The sequence below is a fragment of the Mauremys reevesii genome, linkage group 1 (assembly GCF_016161935.1).
Source record: "Mauremys reevesii isolate NIE-2019 linkage group 1, ASM1616193v1, whole genome shotgun sequence".
Lineage (NCBI taxonomy): Eukaryota > Metazoa > Chordata > Testudines > Geoemydidae > Mauremys > Mauremys reevesii.
In genome coordinates this window covers 33242415-33263319 of record NC_052623.1, presented here as the reverse complement: position 1 = coordinate 33263319, position 20905 = coordinate 33242415, and the positions used below count along the sequence as shown (strand labels likewise).

At 44.7% G+C, this 20905-nt stretch overlaps 1 protein-coding gene across 7 annotated transcripts in view; it reads right to left on the bottom strand.

Annotated features, from left to right (window-relative positions):
• Positions 1-20905, bottom strand: part of PIWIL4 (piwi like RNA-mediated gene silencing 4) — a 69033-nt gene that overhangs the window by 42687 nt on the left and 5441 nt on the right. For all 7 annotated transcript variants that reach the window (XR_005598458.1, XM_039538704.1, XM_039538714.1 and 4 more), the window contains 6 exons: positions 19439-19653; positions 16729-16850; positions 10346-10426; positions 9696-9893; positions 8057-8168; positions 5383-5506 (listed from right to left, as the gene is read on the bottom strand). Coding sequence is in view for 6 of the 7 variants with exons in the window: in XM_039538704.1 (XP_039394638.1) it covers positions 5383-5506; positions 8057-8168; positions 9696-9893; positions 10346-10426; positions 16729-16850; positions 19439-19653 (852 nt within the window). In the remaining variant the exon portion in view is untranslated. The remainder of the gene's footprint in view (positions 1-5382; positions 5507-8056; positions 8169-9695; positions 9894-10345; positions 10427-16728; positions 16851-19438; positions 19654-20905) is intronic.

The window sequence follows — 20905 nt, the reverse complement described above, 5'->3', positions numbered from 1 at the left end:
ATGCGGTGGAGGCGGCCGGAAATGTCAGCCTGAGGCATGTACAGTCCCAAGGAGCAAAGCGTGGCACAGGAATCTTTCAGTTCGTGCAGCCCGGTATCCATTTGCTCTTGAAACAGAACTTTGCCCTCAAATGGAAGGTTCTGAATGGACTGCTGCACTTCTTGGTACAGCCATAAGTTGCGTCTCATGGATACAGTGGAGGCCATTGACCTGGTCACCAAATCAGCCGCATCCAATGCCATCTGGAGAGAGGCTCTGGCTACCTTCTACTCTCCTTCAGGATGTACGCGAACTCCTGTCCAAGTTCTTGTGGCAGGGAGTCTTTAAATTTACTCAAAGGATCCTAGATATTGTAATTATATCTCCCCAAGAATGGCTGCGGGTTAGATATCCTAGGTTGGAGACTGACAGTAGAATACATTTTTCTCCCAAAGAGGTCCAGTTTTCTAGCATCCTCGGTTTTAGGTGTGGCACTTGCCTGTCCCACTCATTTGCAGCAAACACTACCAGAGATGCTGGAAGTGGGTGTGAATATAAATATTCACAGTGCTTGGCAAGCACATAAATTTCTTTTCTGCCCTCTTAGACACTGGTGGCAAAGGGGATGGGGTCTGCCAAAGGGCCTTAACCACTTTCAGAACCCCTTCATGCACTTTGCCATACTGGTGGCTGCAGCATTCTCTAAGAGGCTATGTGTTGGCTCTGAGCTCCTCCTGGTGGGCCAAAAGTCATCTGGTGGGAGTGGGTGGAAGGAACCTGCAACTGCCTCGTCCAGGGATGAGGAGGATGATGACAATACCAAGGGAGGGGCTGTGGCACCTTCTACCAGGAAGTCTCCCTTGGAACTGATACTTGCCCTTCAGTACTAGCATCAAAGACCAAGTCTGGCTCCTTCACCAGTGCAGGCAGTGCCACGGACTGCTTCTCGGATGTGGCTGCAGATGACCAGTGAGAGTACGGGTCTGGTGTCATGGGTAACTGCGGGTCCAGCTCTAAAGTCCAGTGCCCAGGCTGACCGATGTTTCTGAGGCTGTGAACTGAATTCCCCCTCCGACTCCGAGGAGGACTCCTCCCTCGGGGACCATGGCGGGGCTGTCAGTGCCTCCCTATGTCAGCCCTGACAGGAGGCCGGAACGCAGTGCTAAGAGGAAGGTGACTGGCAGTGTTCTGGAGAACGGTACCGTGTAGGCAGGGACCAGAGTCAAGATGGTGGAGAGTGGCACCGAGCTGGAGACCACGTCGAGGACCTTCAAGGAGTCGGCGATTGGTGCCGCAGCATCACAACTATTGCCGAGAGGAGGGCAGCTGGTACCGGGAGGTTGGTGACTGACATTGCAAGGTCAGTGAGCCACATAATGAAGCTAAAGAGTGTGAACATGGAGCCAGCGACCTGGGCCGCAGGATTGGAGACCATAGTTATGGTACAGGAGATCAGGGCCATGATGTGACAGACTGGTGCCATGACTCCAGGACCGGCAACGACCAAGTGCCCATTGTGGTAGTCCCATGGAGAGCTTCCATTTGGAAGGAAGAGCCTTCATTGACTCTGTAGCTGACTAGGGATCCCGTTGCGTAAGTGGTACTGGGAGGGCCATGAGGTCCCTGGCCACCTGAAATGCCTCTGGCATTGAAGTAACCGTTATATGTAGGGGTCCCCTACCGCTCCCAGGAGTCTGAGGTAGTTCCCTGGGTGGGCTTGGGGCCCTTGGTGAAGAAACTGCCCCTTGCCACTCCACAGAAGGCAGGTGGCCCGACACGGGTCATTTACCTGCCCTCCCATTCCTTTCTCAGCGCCAGGGAACACTCCGTTGTTTTTTGCACCCCTTTCTTGGCATCAGCGATGGTGAATGGTGCCAAGGTGAACCCAGTGCCAGTGGAGCATTCCGTACCAATGCGAACATGCCCAGTGCAGAGTCAGAATGGGATGACTCCGAGGCCGGTCTCAGAGCCGCCTCCATCAGGGGGACTTTCAAACAGATATCTCTGTCCTTTTGAGTCCTTGGTCTAAAGTTCTTACGAATTCTGCACTTATCTTAAACGTGTGTCTCCCTCAAACGCTTCAGATAGCTTCTATAGGAGTCACTGACCAGCATAAGCTTACAGCAAACGGAACACAGTTTGAGGTCTGGGGACCGGAACATGCTCCATGCCTCGGATGATGTCCCTAATGGGACCATTAACTAACTCTAACTTCCTAACTACAAAATACTAACTCTATTGAACAACTATATACAAGAAACTATGAAAGAGAACCACTGTAAGTTCTTGCAGTCGCAAGAGGAAAGGCGTTCCAGCAACTGTCATAGGCGATAAGAAGGAACTGAGAGAGCACAGGGCCGCTGGCACCTCATATACCGGCGCATGAGTGCCAGGCTCCAGAAGGCACCAGATTCGGCCCTACAGATACCACTAAAGCAAAAATCTCCAGCAGCCACATGGGCACGCACACCTAACATAGCATCAACATGAGCAATCACTTGAAGAACTCCTCCATTTTCTGCAAAGCAAACTTTCTCCCACTTCCTGAATATCTAAAATATGAGCCTAGTTCTCACCAGTGCAGCATGTACACAGCACTTCACTCATGAATATTTAAAGCAGCTGTTTGGTGACAGGGAAAATAACTGCTAAATTCTGGCAGAATAAAATAGTCAATTAAAAACACACACAACTCTTGTAAAGAAACTAACTGTGACCCACCATATGAGAACCCACTATAACAACCTAATTTTTCTCTTCCCTTAGATAACGTAACTGCACACAGCATATAAAGTACTGAAAAGACTGTCTTGAAACGTAAGAAAATGAATCTGAGTCTGTGTCATGCAGATCACTGTTGATCCTGTTGGCTAAAGTGAATTCCTGTAAACAAAATAATAATTAGAATTTATGTAGCATTTTACATTTTCAAAGCACTATATGATCACCAGGGTCCTAATTCTGATCTTGCACTGGTGTAAACCTATCAACTTCAACTGAATTGCTCCTGATTTACAACTGTTTTAAATTAAAATAAGATCTAGCCAATTAAGCCTCTCAAAACACCTGTATGACAGATATTATTTATCCGTATTTTACAAATTAGGAAACAAACAGTGAGGGTAAGCAAATTGCCCAAGCACACACATACCTAGACATAGCTCATATAGGCTCCTGTTTCTAGTTTAAGTTAAATAACTGTTTAGGGTTGTTGATTAATCACAGTTAATTCATGCGATTAACTAAAAAAAAGTAATCGTGATTAAAAAAATTAATCGTGATTAATCACAGTTTTAAATCGCACTGCTAAACAATAGAATACCAATTGAAATGGATTATATATGTTGGATGTTTTTCTACATTTTCATATATATTGTATTCTGTGTTGTAATTGAAATCAAATTGTATATTTTTTTATTAAAAATATTTGCACTTAAAAATGATAAAATAAATAGTATTTTTCAATTAACCTCATTCAAGAACTGACTGTAGTGCAATTTTGTCATGAAAGTGCAACTTAAAATGTATTTTTTGTTACATAACTGCACTCAAAAACAAAACAATGTAAAACTTCAGAGCCTACAAGTCCACTCAGTCCTACTTCTTGTTCAGCCAATCGCTAAGACAAATAAGTTTGTTTACATTTACAAGAGATAATGGTGCCCTCTTCTTATTTACAATGTCACCAGAAAGTGAGACCAGGCATTTGCATGGCACTTTTGTAGCCGACATTGCCAGATATGATAAACATTTGTATCCCCCTTCACTCTTTGGCCATCATTCCAGAGGACATACTTCCATGCTGATGATACTCTTTAAAAAAATAATGCATTAATTAAATTTGTGACTGAACTCCTTGGGGGAGAACTGTATGTCCCCTGCTCTGTTTTACCCACATTCTGCCATATATTTCATGTTATAGCAGTCTCGGATGATGACCCTGCACATGTTGTTCATTTTAAGAACACTTTCACAGCAGATTCAACAAAACGCAAAGAAGGTACCAATGTGAGATTTCTAAAGATAACTACAGCACTTGACCCAAGATTTAAGAATTGGAAGTGCCTTCCAAAATCTGAGAGGGACAAGGTGTGAAGCTTGCTTTCAAAAGTCTTAAAAGAGCAACACTCCAATGCGGAAACTACAGAACCTGAATTACCAAAAAAGAAAATCAACCTTCTGCTGGTGGCATCTGACTCAGATAATGAAAATGAACATGCGTCGGTCCACACGGTCTGCTTTGGATCGTTATCAAGCAGAACCAGTCATCAGCATGGATGCATGTCCCCTGGAATGGGGGTTGAAGCATGAAGGGACGTATGAATCTTTAGTTCATCTGGCACGTAAATATCTTGCAACTATGGCTACTACATTGCCACGAGAACGCCTGTTCTCACTTTCAGGTGACATTGTAATCAAGAAGCGGGCAGCATTATCTCCTGCAAATGTAAACAAACTTATTTGTTTGAGTGATTGGCTGAACAAGAAGTAGGACTGAGTGGACTAGCAGGCTCTAAAATTTTACATTGTTTTATTTGTGAATGCAGTTTTTTTGTACATAATTCTACATTTGTAAGTTCAATTTTCATGCTAAAGAGATTGCACTACAGTACTTGTATGAGGTGAACTGAAAAATACTTTTTTTTTACTATGCAAATACTTGTAATAAAAATAAATATAAAGTGAACACTGTACACTGTGTATTCTGTGTTGTAATTGATGTAGACAACATCCAAAATATTTCAATAAATGGTATTCTATTATTGTTTAATCGTGGGAGGGTTACTTGTCTCTATCACCTCATTAGGTCCTCACTGCCCCCCACCCCAATATAGGGACCCTGAATGGCGAATGATGATGATGAAATGGCGTAAAGAAAACCTCTTATGTTGGGGGAAGTGGGGTGATACTGGTGTCTGTCATATTCCTCTCCCTAATTAACCCAGGACTTTGCGGTATTAGGAGTGCTTGGTTCTCTCCAACCCCATCCCAAGTTGAATCTACACAGCCCACAGCAGCAAGTCTCCAAGCATGCCTCCTCTCTAGGCTTCAGAACCAGAGCTCCAGCCCAAGCTGCAACTTCAAACAGCCATTTTTACAGAACTACCACAAGTCTGAGTCTATCAACCAGGCTGGGAGGCTCGCTCCCAAATGCTGTGAAGACATACCCTCAGAGGCCCTAGTGCAGTTTCCATATGACACATAAGCTAAGGAGCTGTTCTATTCAGCAGCCAGGTCTGGTTCTGCCCCATGCTTCCCCATCATACTGAGTCAGAGTAAGTTTAATATACTGTCATTTTGCTAAGTAAATACCATTCCAAATGCTCCTTGCCCTCTTTTGCTGTCAGACTACATTACTTGGCTGCTGGATCAGACAAGAATTATAAATTAAGTGTGGTTTACCTGTTAGATAGCACAGCTCAGGGATCAGGTGGACAACACGTGGTTCAACAGTGCTATTCTGCTTACTTTTCAATCTGCTAACCAGCATAGGCTGATTTAGGTCAGTCAGGACTATATCATACTGCTGTAAGGTGAAATATTATTGAGGAAAAGGTTAATCAGGAGACACTGCACCACATTCCAGATAATTAGTCAAATCCGCTCATAAGATGCAAGCTATTCCAGTGACTGTGTGCTGGGCTGTACAATAAAGACCAAATTAAGCTTGTCCACATATAGAGATACATGCACTCCCCGACTCCGGAGGTACAAATGGGAAGGAAAGCACACTTTCCCAACCACATGAGATTCCTCTTGTGTAGAAGCAGCAAAGAATCCTGTGGCACCTTATAGACTAACAGACGTTTTGCAGCATGAGCTTTTGTGGGTGAATACCCACTTCTTCGGATGCAAGCAGTGTAGAGGAATTCCTGTGTGGTAAAACTGGCATAGATACCTCTAAACCAGTTATTCCTTACTCTCCCGATGTATAGGGCATATAGTGCAAGAGCCGAAGCAGGCAGTGCTTCAGCTATCCCCAGCTCAGGGGATGGATCCTCAGGAACCACTCCTAACTCAACATAGCTCACAACAGGCCTGAGACTGTTCTAAATTGTACCAGTTGTCAAAAACAGCCCCCAGGATTAGGGGGAAGGGTGGAGTGTGGGGTCCAGTACACTGAGAATCTAGCCCTACATTTTTATCCTGTGCTGCTAACATCACTCAAAACTACTCTCTAGAAAGATATTGGGCCTGATTCCACTGAGTGTTAATTGCTACCAAATAGGAATGGCTAATATTTTACACAGGTCTAAATACCTACACAAGGTACAAGGCAGTACAGAATCTTAAGTTTTCTTGTATGACATTTTCTGCTGCTGTTCTCATGCTGCCGCCACCATCATCAGCTACTATATTCCTTTTCTGGTTTCCACATGTATGTAGAATAATCTTTTGCTTGCACTGAAAGTGATTCCTGGCCAACCAAAAGGGGTAAGAATGAAGTATTGTCTTCTCTGCATATCAACATGCCAATCCCTACCTTTCAGTATTTTCTTGTATTTGTAAAGAACCAGTTCATATTATAAAGACAAGTATCAGAGGGGTAGCCGTGTTAGTCTGGATCTGTAAAAGCAACAAAGAATCCTGTGGCACCTTATAGACTAACAGACGTTTTGCAGCATGAGTTGCAGTGAATACCCACTCTTCTTCGGATGGCATCCGAAGAAGTGGGTATTCACCCACGAAAGCTCATGCTGCAAAACGTCTGTTAGTCTATAAGGTGCCACAGGATTCTTTGTTGCTATTATAAAGACAGAGGTTCTAATTCACCATCACCTCCAATACAACTCAGACACTAACAAAGGAGAAAAAGGAACCAAAATGCATAAAAGGACTTTATACCTGTAGACATAAAGGTAGGTATCTGACCAGCTAGCTACTTTATACATCTGCATCAATAATTACAATGGAAGGCCAGATTCTGGTATCAGTTATACCAGTATAAATCAGGAGCAACTCCACAGAAATCAGTGGAGTTACTAGATTTACTCTGGCACTAACAATAAGAGCGTTCAGGAAGAGTATATCTGAAGCTGCAAGGCCAAATGCACCCAACAAGTGTAACAGTCCCAATTTTATCTTTGGGCCTAATTAAACCTTTAAATGAAAAGCAGCAATACTTTACCCCAATCTAATGTCTCAAAATAGGATTAGGATACGATGCCTGCGATAAGACCAAATGTAAGCCAGCCCTTAAACATATGAACAAGGGCAAAGATGGATAACAATGGCATTCTAACTACTGTACAGTAGTTCCAGTGCTGGAAACACAAATGAAATATAACACCTTTTAATGTGTATTGTACACGCAGCATCTTAAGAGTATGAGCAGATTTTTTTTCCATATTAGCACGTTCATGTACTATGAAGCATATTAAACACAAAAAGGGACTATTGTACATTGGTAATATGGATTTTTAGATATTTAAATATTTTTAGATATTTTAAATTACTTTTACTAATACACTGTGCAGTACAGTAGCGATGAGTGTGAAAATGCTTTTTGCCACACTAAGTATACTCATGATTTTATTAATGTTCATAAAGTGCTTCAAATATGTAAGTACCATGTAAATGTGAAACATCATTCTTCTTAGGATTTCACTGTAACTTATTTTTTACGCATGTATGTTTATGGATGGAGCAATGTTTGCTCTTACTTGCCAAGAGCATTCTGTCCTGAGAATACTTTAAGACAATGGAACAAGTTAAAGTTCTGTTACTTTTCATAAGAGGTTAAGCCAAATGCTCTAATATACAGAATGCTGTTAATAATATTTCACACTTAAAGAATTATTTCATCTTCAAAACACTTTACAAACAGTTCCTCATCCTAGAACCTGGCAAAGAGTTACCAGAGTCTATTAATAAAAGTAATTTTAAACATCCAACTGTAACAGTACTGTATTTCCAATGTACATCATACCACTAAAAATGGTTCCTTTTTTGTGTTTAATATAGAAAACCTTGGTCATATTTGCCACAATTACAGCGCCAGTACATTCAGAAGTGACCATACAAAATAATATAAAAAAATTTTTTGATTGTAACAGCTTCCTAGTTTTTAACCTACCTGCTTATAATAATCAACATAAGAGATTTCAGTGCTATCACGTTTTGGAAATGTGTCAGTTGGCTTCACACACCAGTCGATATCATCAATACGGTAGGTTTTATTGTTATATCTGTGAAAATGCAGAATAAGTGAGGGGATTTAATTGCTTGGCCTGTTTAAGTGTGGTATAAATGACTGTAGTCATACGTCTTCTCCAGTACAGAGACTTGTCCATTTGGAAATATTGGGGGCGGGTGGGAGCTTAGAATGACACAACAAATATTATCAGTATATCGCCTAACAGTAGTATGTGATGTTGTCTTCTATATTTTCTCAAAGGATACAGCTTGCACCTTTAATGAATTTTCAGTAGTACAATAAAAACTTTTTTAAAAACTTATCAAATATTACTGTAAAGCAGACTGATTAATTTACAAAAGACAGTTTTAACATAGATGTGCCAGTAGATACATATTTACTCGAATAACTTAGTGATAATTTTAACTACACTGAATTAAGTTTAAAAAAAAATCTAAGGCTCCAAACCAGCAAAGACATATGGATGCATTAATTTTATCGACTGCAAGTACACCTCTACCCTGATATAACACTGTCCCCAGGAGCCAAAAAATCTTACCGTGTTATAGGTGAAACCGTGTTATATCAAACTTGCTTTGATTCGCCAGAGTGTGCAGCCCCACCCCCCTGGAGCACTGCTTTACCGCATTATATCCGAATTCATGTTATATCGGGTCGCGTTATATCGGGGTAGAGGTGTATGCCCTTTGAGGCCACTGGAATTACTCACAGAACCCTAAAAATAATGACATGCATATGTCTTTGCAGGATCAGTGTGCAAGCTTTGAAGTCATCAAATTCAAGGAGTACATATCCATCACTCCTTCCAGGCCAGAAGGAAGAGGTGCTGCAAGAGCAATCCAAAAAGAGAGAGAAAACAGACTAAAATGGTGTACTACCTAGCCCCAAGATGGGTTGAACAGTGGCCGAACATCAGACCCCAGAAGGCTCTGATTTTTAAACAGATGTGGTACATGGTCAATCCAATTCCCACAGAACAGGAGGATTATGCAGGGGGAAGGGTCAATAATGGCCAACTCAACCTTCTCGAGACAGTAAGGACACAGTGAGGGGAGAAAACTGATGGCCCACTGCCCCTTCAAGGGGCAGCAATACTGTGATAGAGAGGCTCCCTCTTAAAGACACTTCCCATAGGAGTTTCTTTTTCTGGCGGAGACACTCAGTGCACTCCCACGTGAGGTACATATCCTTGTGACCTGGATGTGTCTACAATATCCTCCCAATCCAGGCTAATAGCCACAAAAACTAGCAACTCTCCCCCACATACATTATCCACCTCCACATTTGTCCTCTTCATGGGACACCCAGCTTTCTTTCATGCTCTCCTGCTTTTGCAGATCTTTCTACTCCAAGACACACCTATAATCCTTAACAGACAGCCACCTACTGCCTCATGAACACTTAGTTTATGAATGACACAAAAAACCACTACAACTTTTAACATGGACTACAACTTTTTAAGTAGAAAGATGTGCAAAAAGCCACTATTTTTCAAATAGTTCTAGTTGACAGGACACCCAAGTCAACAGAACAGCAAAATAAATAATAATGTCTTTACCTTGTAAGCACAATAAGCCCTACCAGCTCCTTTTCACATGTTTGTATGAAGCATGCGTTGTCAATCCTGGTATATAGACTTGTCATGAATTCCAGAACAGTCTCACTGCGAAGGACTTTATGGCTCACGTCAGCACTTAACATCACTCTGTTCTCAAACTGTGTAATGGAAACAGCAAATCCTGGCCAAAGAGTCAGTCTTACGGAATGCAAAGAAAAATATTTAAAATAACTTTTTGAATTAACACATTTAACAATGTAGGTCCACTTCCACCATCTTAGTTGCCATGTGTTTAAGGTTAAGTTTTGCATATTTATTGCTACACAAACATGCAAGATGTATAACCTCTCTCTCTTCTCACACTGGTAATACAAAGAGTATCATCACTGGTTTGCCTAGCTCCTGCTGCTCTGCCTTATGGTAGCGATTCTGTACCCAAGTTCCTGCTGCAATTTGTATTAATAATTCAGCACATCCTAAGAATTAAAATAATAAATCCTGTGTGTGATGGCAGGGATTCTGTTCAAACACAAGACTCAGACAGTAAAACTATTCTCCAGCATGATGTACTGGAAAGGATTTACATGTTACCATAAACTGTTATCAGAAAATTCTAGAATTAAAGGGAGGAAAAAACCCAAAAACCTTACTTGTGCTGGGGAATTTCCACTGGGTCTGATGGACTGTAGAAGTTCCGTCCAACTTGGTACATGGATAGCTTTTTCAAAACCCTATGTATTAATGCATATTTTTCAAACATCACATAACAAGTATAATTCTTAGAACACACTGAAAATAGATTTCAGACTAGATTTAACTCATTATTAGATCATTACATTTTAAGTTAACGAAATTCACAACAGAAGCTGAACTCACAACGCAAGTCTCAAATCTAGCTATAGTCTTTACTCCTGGGGGAATTCTGCGCCAAAAACATTAAAAATTCTGCTCACAATATTTTAAAATTCTGCAAAATTCTGCATATTTCATTTGTTAAACTAACACAATATAATCATGCTAGTTTCAATTATTTTGGTAATTTATTTAATACAATGGATGGAGAATGGGAGTGGGGAGCATGGGAGGAAATCCCCAAACCTCCTTTCTCTAATAGTAATGTAGTTAGGTTTGACCCTTTACTTTGAATTATTAGTCAACACAAATATATGCAGCCATATGCTCACTGTTACATCATAGGCAACTGAAGAGCAAGTGAGGGTTGGGGAATCAAACTCACAATTTATATTGGCTACTGACCATCTCCAGAAAGGTCAGTAGCAAACAGTTCATGGAGCACATTTTGACAGGACATTTTTTCAGTACAAAAATTTAGAACAGTTCTAATCACCAAAGCACCATAAGCCTTTATAAGGCCACACTGTCCTTTATAATAAGGCTCCTTTAGACCACTCTGGCAATGTAAAGGAGTCTTAAAACTTTTACACCTGTTTTATACTCCTGGGGGAAATTCACTAAGAACAATGGGTACAATTCACTAAGCAGGCAAGCTGCTACATTCTGCTCTGCCTGAGGGGACAGAGCCTGCTCCATGTCTACCCCTCCACGCTGAGCGTGCCACAATAACAAGCGAGAGGGACAGAATGTCTGTCTCTCTCTCTTACACACACACACACACACACACACACACACACACACACACACACACGACTGCCCAGCCTCCTCCTCATCTCCATCTCTACAAGCTGCTCTGGGCGCCTGAACCAACATGTCTGCACTGCCAGGGAAGGGCACATGACTACTCTTGCGGCCTCCCTTTGCTTCCCCATCAGAAGTCACTTTTCTGCAGGGAAGCAAAGAAATCTGTGAAGGTCATGAATTCTGTGTGCGCAGTGGCACAGAATTCCCCCTGGAATAATTCTTCAAACAAAGCAATCTTCTAGAAATTGCTCAGGTTTCAAGACAGCAATTTGGACCTGAAAATTAAACTATATCTAGTAAATCTCACAATCTGCTGTGCAAGAAAAAAATTAAAAAGAAAAAGACCACATCCAGATCAGTGAAACATAGTCACAAGGAAAAAAAGGGGCAGTTCAGAAACCAATATCAGCTATAATATCTTAGTACAAATTGGAAATACTGCAAGAGTTCAGGACAACAGTAGCTAGTACTACCCCATTCTATTGAAAGGTCTAATGCACAATTGATAAGTGAAGTCAAAAAGTCTGTGTGGTGGCAATTTACAAACACTTGGTATGGGGGCAATGAGGCCACACAGGTGTGAGATTTGATTAAGACAGAGTTGAGTTATACCTGCATTATGGAATGCAAGAAATGAATTCATTCCAATGGTTCTTATAAAAGAAAAAACATGTCCTTTAACAAAATGTACACAATTCCATATATTGAGCTATTCATGTGTTAAGGAAGTGTAGAATCTCAAAAAAGTTGATCATCTTCAAAATTCAAGTGGAAATCACTACTGCTGCCCAAAACGCTGGACATAAATAAAGTTTTAATAATAGGTAATACTATTAAATAATGACAGTATCACATTTATGTTAACACTTTCATCAGAAGTACCGTAATTTTCCGTGTATAAGACGCCCCCCACTTTTCTAACCCAAAATTCAGAAATCAATATTTTAAACATAGAACACATTTTTATTTAGTAATTAGGCAACATTTACATACCAGTACTATGATATTATGCATCACACTTAGAATGGTTGGGTCATTACACTAATTGAATCTATTTCCCTATGTTAAGTTCTCCTCACACCTTCTATGGGCCATCTTAATTATCACTTCAAAAAGTTTTTTTCCCTCCTGCTGATGATAGCTCATCTCAATTGATTAGACTCTTCCTGTTGGTATGCATACTTCCACCTTTTCATGTTCTCTGTATGTATAAATATCTCCTGTCTGTGCAGTGATGAGCTGCCAAAATCTTAGGAACCGGTTCCCTACTGGGTCTTCGGCAGCACGGCTCCGGCGGCTGAAGGACCCAGCACCGAAGACCCGGTAGGGAACCGCCCAGTGAGTACACCCCCCACCCACGTCCTGCCCCCCCCTCAGAAACCACAACCCATAACCCCCCCTGCCCTGCTCCTTGTCCCCTGACCACTCCTTCCCAAGACCCCCAACCCTAACTCCCCCCCCAGGACCCCACCCCCTGCCAAACTTGCCCTGCTCCCTGTCCCCTGACTGCCCCGACTCCATCCACCGCCATCCCAACAGACCCCAGGAACTCCCACGCGGCGCCTACCCAACCCCCTTCCCATCCCCTGTCTGCCCCCAGAACCTCTGCCCGATCCAACGCCTCCCCCCCCGCCCCAGTCCCGGCCCTGGCCTCTTACCCCTGCTGGGTCGACCGGCCGGGCCGACCCGCGACCAGCGCCACGGGCCAGACTCCCGGCCGGGCCGACACCGACCGGCGCCACGGGCCCGACTCGGCCGGGCCGACACCGACCGGGCGCCACGGGCCCGACCGGCCGGGCCGACACCGACCGGGCGCCGGCCGACACCCAGGCCGGGCCGACACCGACCGGCGCCGGCGCCAAGGCCCGACTCCCAGGCCGACACCGGGACCGGCGCCACGGGGCCCGACTCCCTGGGCCGGGCCGACACCGGGACTGGCGCCGCAGCCGCGGGGCCCGACTCCCCGGGCCGGGCCGGAGCCGCGGGGCCCAAGCTGGGCCAGGTCCAAGCCGCGCAGGTGGGACCAGCCCGAGCCGGGGGTGCTTGGCTGGGACCGGGCTGGGGCACTCAGCCAGGGCCAGGAGGAGCCGGCCCGCCCCCTCCCCCACACGCCTGGCTTACCTGCCTGCTCCTTTTTTCAGGCTTCCCGCGAACATTTGATTCACGAGAAGCAGGGGAAGGGGAGGAGAAGGAGGGCGGAGCGTTCAGGGGAGAGGGGGAGGTGAGCTGGGGCCGGGGCCGGGCAGACAGCTGCCCGAGCCTTTGTTAAATTTAAAAGCTTTTTAGAATCGGTTGTCCTGGAACAACCGGTTCTAAAAAGGCTTCTAAATTTAACAACCGGTTCGTGCGAACCGGCTGGAGCTCACCACTGTGTCTGTGTGTTCCATTCTATGCATCCGAAGATATGAGATGTAACTCACGAAAGCTCATGCTAAAATAAATTTGTTAGTCTTTAAGGTGCCACAAGTACTCCTGTTCTTTTTGCGGATACAGACTAACACGGCTGCTACTCTGAAACTTAGCTTTGAGCAAATCACTTTATTCAGCCTCTATTGCATCACTGCTTCTTCTTCATCACTATTAGTTTTGAACATATCAGTTTCTTCAACTTCTATTGCATCACTGCTGTCTACTGAGTCACTGTCTATATATATATATATATATATATATATATATATATATATATATATAATGAGATCATCCTCAGTTCCGTCCATGGCATTGCTGATTCCACATTTCTTGAAGGACTTCACAATCACCTTTTGTTTGACGCCATACCATGAGTTTAGAACCCAATTGCTAACCTCAGTAATGGTTGGTTTTTTCACTCTTCCTGTCGGTGTCAAGTTACCACCTGCTTTTTGAATCCATCTACTCCATTCTTCTCTCATCAGGGCTTTAAATGGCTTGTTGATTGAAACATCTAGTGGCTGTAGCTGACCTGTAAGTCCACCAGGAATAACTGCTAGGTGTGTTCGCAAATCCGATGCAACCCTTTTTGTCTTTTCTGTTAAATGTGCTCGGAACTGATCAAAGACAAGTAGAGCTGGCTTCTTTAAGAGCCCTCCAGGTCTTCTGGACCAAATCTTTGCAAACCAAATGGCCATAATGTTTTCATTCATCCATCCCTTCTCATGAACTTGCACAATAATGCCAGGTGGTATGGTCTCTTTAGGATATGTTTTCCTCTTAAAAATAAGCATAGGAGGCAGTTTAGTACCATCTGCACAGCATGAAAGCACAGCAGTATAGTGTGTCTTTTCATGGCCACTTGTTTTGATTGCCACTGTTTTGATTCCTTTCACATCAACAGTTCTGTTGGAAGGCACATCAAAATTGAGAGGCACCTCATCCATGTTTGCAATCTGACTTGGTTCAAAATCATATTTTTTCCGAAGTTGTATGACATAGGAGTGAAACTGTTGGATTTTATTCTCAAACTGGTGGCATTTTCTGTGCTAACTTTGTTCGTGCTCTCATGGCCAACCCTTCTCTCCTCATGAAATTGAAGCACCATTTTGCCTTTCCTGTAAAATCAACAATCTTCATTTCGCTTGCAAACATTCTTGCCTGATATTGAATAAGCTTGGTTGACACACATAAGCCACTCTGGCGCTGCTCCATAATCCAAGTCTTAAGCCTCTGCTCCAAGTTTGGCCATTTTGCTGGTTTTCCTCTTAAGGCCTTCTTCTTTTTTGGCATCTTAAGGAGTTGTTCTTCCTGTTTTCTCCACTGTCTGATCATACACTCAGTGGGAGGAGGTCCAAACTGTCTCTCTGCAGCTCTATTTCCATGATCTTTTGCATAACTGATTACATTCAGTTTGAATTTTGTAGACTAAGACATTCGCTTATTTATTTTTTATTTTCCAACATCTTTATGGGCTCAGAACGCTCCGACATTACCGGTCCCTGTCGCATCTGCGCACTGCCTACGCGCTCTCCACCTCCAACGGGATGTGTTCCAATTGGTTTGTTCAGCATCAGATGACCTCAGTTACATAAGGCTCCTGATTGGAGGAAGCCTGTTTGCAGAGACAAGCTACCAGTTTCCCTCCTGATTGGAGGTTAGTGATTGGCAGGGCCAGCTCCAGGCACCAGCTGAGCAAGCTGGTGCTTGGGGCAGCATATTCTATGGGGTGGCATTCCACCCAATCCTAGGGCAGCACGACCATTTTTTTGTTTTTGGTTTGCCGCTCGGGCCGTGCTACAGGTGTCCCCCCCTGACTTTGCCGCTCAGGCCCAGGAAGAGGACACCGAGGTAGGGGTAGAGGGAATGAGGAGGGCCGGGCGCCCGGGCTGGTCTCCGGCCCCGGCCCTGCCCGGCTCCTGCCGCGTCCCTCCCCGGCCACCCAGGTCCGGCCTCCCGGCCCCGCGTCCCCGGCCGCCTGACTCCTGCCCCGGACGCCGGGCCCGGCCCCGCGACTCCTGCCCCGCGTCCTGGCCTCCCAGCTCCGGCCCCGGGTCCCCGGCCGCCCGGCCCCGGGTCCCCGGCCGCCTGGCCCCGGGTCCCCGGCCGCCCGGCTCCAGCCCCGGCCCCGCGTCCCCGGCCGCCCGGCTCCAGCCCCGGCCCCGCTGCCCCGCGTCCCCGGCAGTGCGGGTCCGGGCACTGCGGCGGCTGCGACCCCACCTACCCGGATGCCCGGCTCCGGACACTGCCTGGCCCCGTGGCTCCAGCCGCCCGGCTCCTGCTCTTTTGCCATGTGGCCGGGCTCCGGCAGCGCGAGTCTGGGCGCAGCGGCAGCCCCGGCTGCCCGGCTCCAGCTCCGGCTGCGTGGCTCTGGCCACGACCCTCCCCGGCTCCGGCCGCCCGGCTCCCGCCACATCCTCCGACTCCTGCCCCGGCCCCGCGTTCCGGGCTCCCAGCTCCAGCCGCGGCCGGACTGTAGCGCCGCCAGCCACGTCCAGGCAGCGCAGTAAGGGGGCAGGAAGGGGGTGTTGGAGAGAGGGCAGGGCAGTTCGGGGGTGGGGGGGTGGATAGCGGTTGGGATTTTGGCAGCTCATCACTGGGTATGGGCAGTTTCACATCCCCGCGGGTCTCCTCGGCTTACTTCCGTGTATAAGACGACCCTCAATTTTTAGTCTAACTATTTTAGGAAAAAGTATAGTCTTATACATGGAAAAATACGGTACTTATATTTTCTATAACTACTTCTGACAATTAATATTTTATAACAATTTCTTTTTTTTACTATGTACAATACACCGAGAGATTTTCAACCTGCATTTTTACAACCTGAACAATTGAAAAAGTCAGATGCTACTAGATATGCAACTTTTTAGAAGTTTAATTTTCACACCATTTTTATAAGGCCATGTTTTTATGCTCCATCTTTAACAGTTAATCTAAAACAAACACTTTCAAAACCACTTACTTTTTTAGGATGATATTGAAAAACTGAATGCACACAGGGGAACTTGATACTAACTGATTTGTTAGTGTAATGGTGATATTTACAGTCTCACCTCTTTTTGTTACACTCACTAATTCTGTAACCTAAGAAAAAATTCAAAACACATACATATAATATCCAATCCGCATCTTGCCTTGAATACAGAATAGTAGTTGTAAAAGTTTAACTGACCAAAAATGTATCCTATATTACTGTTCAGATAATTTGTCTTTTCATCGATTTTCTGGGATCAGGAAGTTAATGTTCACAACAAGGACTGTAACTAATGCAAAAATTAACTGGGCACGTAGGCCTTCAACCAACATATCCAGAGCACTGTGTTTATTGGCACAATCTTTACTCTCCCAAAGACAGAGCTTTCCTTACAATACAAAAGTCACTGATAATTTAAAATTTATTTCTGGGCCAAAAAACTACTGCTACAGCATAACCCAGAAGAAGCTAAAGGTTTGTGGCATTTTCTTCCATAAACCCATTTAAACAGCTCCTTGGTTTACAAGGCTTTTTCCCCCCGCTTACTCACCTTTTGTTCCAGTAATATGTTTCAAACTGCAGACTACTGGAACACTAGCAATATTACTAAAAACTTGAGACTGAGCAATGCTTGTAAGGCCACCAAACACTGGGAAATACAACTAAAGTGCAATAGCAATTTTAACATGGTAAAGTGAAGACACTTCAGTGTGCTATGTGAAGCCCCAGAAAATAAAGAACTGTATACCATAGTTCTGTCTTTTTCTACTTTTTAAAAACATATTGTATTTTCAAGCTTTGAAAAGTGTTAGATTGACAGACCTGGAAACTGATGTAGTAGTGAAACAAACTCTTGTGTCAAAGGCCCAGTCTGAGGCCTGAAGCCTGAACAAAAGTACTTCCACGCATTGCTAAGCAAAAGCTTGGCTGTGAGCCAGAGGCAGGCCTAACTCACAGAAGATGGCTGTTGGAAGCAGGTGCATTCACATACAAGTGCTAATAAGAGGAACTTGTGCCAAGATGACACCTGGACAGCCCGATACAAGGACACTCCATAGACATAACAAGGAACAGGCAGGTGCATCTTAGAGACAGGACAGCATGATGGATAGATCTGTTTGTCTGAAACAACATGATCAAAGGGGAGACAGCACTCTAATGAGCCAAGGGGCTGTACTTCAATACGTCAGTAGGGATGAGTAAACTGTATAAAAGAAGGTCCCGGAGTACACATCTTTGTCTGACCTAGGGGCAGAGGTGAAAGTAAGCCGGTACGGTCCGGTATGGCGTACCGGCAAGAGCCAGTTCGCCGTGCTGGACCGCACCGGCTTCAGCAGCAGGGATTTAAAGGGCTCTGGGTTTCCCACCACAGCGGGGAGCCCAGAGCCCTTTGAATCCCGCCCGCAGCTCCGGCGGCCGGGCTGGGGCCAGGATTTAAAAGGCTCAGAGCTCCCATGACTGCGGGGAACCCAGAGCCCTTTAAATCCCGCCCACGGCTCCGGCGGCCGGGCTGAGGCCGGATTTAAAGGGCTCAGAGCTCCCCCGGCTGTGGGGAGCCCAGAGCCCTTTAAATCGAGTCCGCGGCTCTGGCAGCCAGAGCTTCGGTGGGGATTTAAAAGGCTCGGAGCTCCATGGCGGCCCGAGCCCCGAGCCCTTTAATTTGCCCCTGAGCCCTGGGGGCTCCCAGCCACCTCTGCAGCTGGGAGCCCCAGGCTGATTTAAAGGCCCTGGGGCTCCCAGCCACAGCCGGTGCCCCAGGAGCTTTAAATCTTGAGAGGCCCCATCCCTTCTGGTTGAGGCCCCGCCCCCTCAGGACTCCAGCGGTACCGGTAAGTCCTGTAAGTTACTTTCACCCCTGCCTAGGGGGCAGTGGAAAGTCCCGCCACTGACTGAGCCAGTCCATTGCCATAGTATGTCTTGTAGAGTCTACGGGAAACTATTACTGTGCTTTGTTTGACAATAAATCTGGCTCGGGTTCCTTTGTACCTTACTAGAGTCTGTCATCTTTGGGGGTTCTCTCGGGGTTTGCTGTGTCAGCTATCTCGCAGAGCTGGGACAGCACACAGAGGGAACATGCACGCAGCCGACTTATTATCATCGAACAAGAGCAAAGCACCACACCAGTAGCTACTGACAACAACCTCTATTAGCTTAACAGACAACCAGTTAAAATGGGAGCTATGCTCAATTAAAGATTGCCAAAATGTATGCATACATGCAGCACTAATGAAATGCAGGCACCTCTGAGTAGAAGGACAGAAGTCAGATAAGACAACCAGCATGTAAAACTCTACACATCAGAAGATGGTGGCCAGGGGAATTTTGGCCAAGGACATCATTACAGTGCCATCTTTAGTGTCCTCACAAAGTGGACAAGCCTCATTTTTTAAAGATCCACATACAATAAAATGCAAGGAATTCAATATATCTACCTTGGAGGATGATGAACTGAATTGATCCTGCTATTTCAATCTTAGTGTTTAGCTCACTAAACCATCCCCTCCGGCAGTAGATGTTGCCAACACCAATCTTCAGATAAGAGGAGATGGCTTGCTCACAAAATTATTTGAACTCTTTTAAACAAATAAAAGAGAAGGTTTTGGGGAGGGGATAGTTTCAGCCTGCCAACACAAAGGTCATAATTAAAATGACTTTGGCTTTGTGGTAATGCAAAAGTGCAGAAGAGGCTTATCTTCACCTGATTTTCCAGCTTTTGAGAAAGAAAAAGGATAGCTCCATCAAATGCTTTGGCTTTTCCAAGAAGTTCGGTATGGCTGTAAAGCAAAGCAATGCGCAGGCGCTTTGATTCCAACTCTGGATTAAATGTTACATGGTATTGGTAAAGCTGCCATTCCCTGGGCAAGCCTAAGCTATATAGATTTGTGACCACTTTCACTGGAATTCCACTGAAGCCTGAAACAGAGAAGTAAGTTTATTTCTTTTAAGACAAATATTACTACCAAAAATATTTAAATCATATTACGTAATTACAGGCAATACTTTATTGCCCAGTAAACTTAAGAAACAACATTAAGATCTGTGTGTAACCAGCCTTTGATTTCTTATTTTGAGGGATCATGAAGACCAGACTTATGACCAATCACCAGGTTATACACAGAGAGATGCCCTAATGTGTACTGTTCTGGAGACATAACTAAGGAACCCTGCTTATGTCAGCTTGTAAGGGTTAAGTCAGACTTTTCTCTCTCTCTCTCCCCCAAAAAAGCAGTTTCATAAAATACTTATTACTACCATATTTTATATTCCAGACAAAGCATGACACATATAAATGCGGTCACTGTACTTAGGCCGAGCAAGTCTGCTTTTAACTGTAAACCCAACCTGCTTTGCAGTATAATAAAACAGTACACCACAATGATGTAACTGATTTTTTCTAAAAATGTTCACTGATCCCAGTTATACTTGCCCCTTTGAAATGCATGCTAACGTCTGACTAAGAAATAATACTGTTTAATTCTGTATCATGTTCCATCCAAGGATCTCAAAGCACTTTAATATTAATGGATTAAGCCAGACAATACCCCTGTGAAGTAGAGTGCTGTTAACTCCATTTCATAGATGGGGAGACTTAGGGCTTGGCTACACTTGCAAGTTGCAGCGCTGGTAGAGGCTTTCCAGCGCTGCAATTAGTAACCGTCCACACCTGCAAGGCACATCCAGCGCTGCAACTCCCTGGCTGCAGCGCTGGCTGTACACCTGGTCAGGTTGGGGTGTAGCGATTGCAGCGCTGGTGATCCAGCGCTGCTCATCAAGTGTGGACACACACCAGCGCTTTTATTGGCCTCCAGGGAATAAGGAGATATCCCAGAATGCTTTTCACTAAATTACTCTCTTTGTTTTGTTATGCAGCCTCTCTTTGTTTTGTTGTGAACTCCGATCGGAGCTCTGTTGAACTGCTTATCTAAAAAAACAAACACTGATCACAGCAAACAGGAGCTATCTGTACCTGGCTGTGAACGATCAAATGAGAGGCAGGGAGTGAATGTTTGCTTGACAGAGAAACAGCATTGGATGCAGGCTGTTTGCAATTAAGACTAAGGGTTCGCGAACATTTTGTGATTTTTTCAATCCAGGAAGCTAACACACAGTGTTGGCTCCAAAAATCCACTCTCTCTATCTTCCCCGCTCCCTGTCACAGTACACC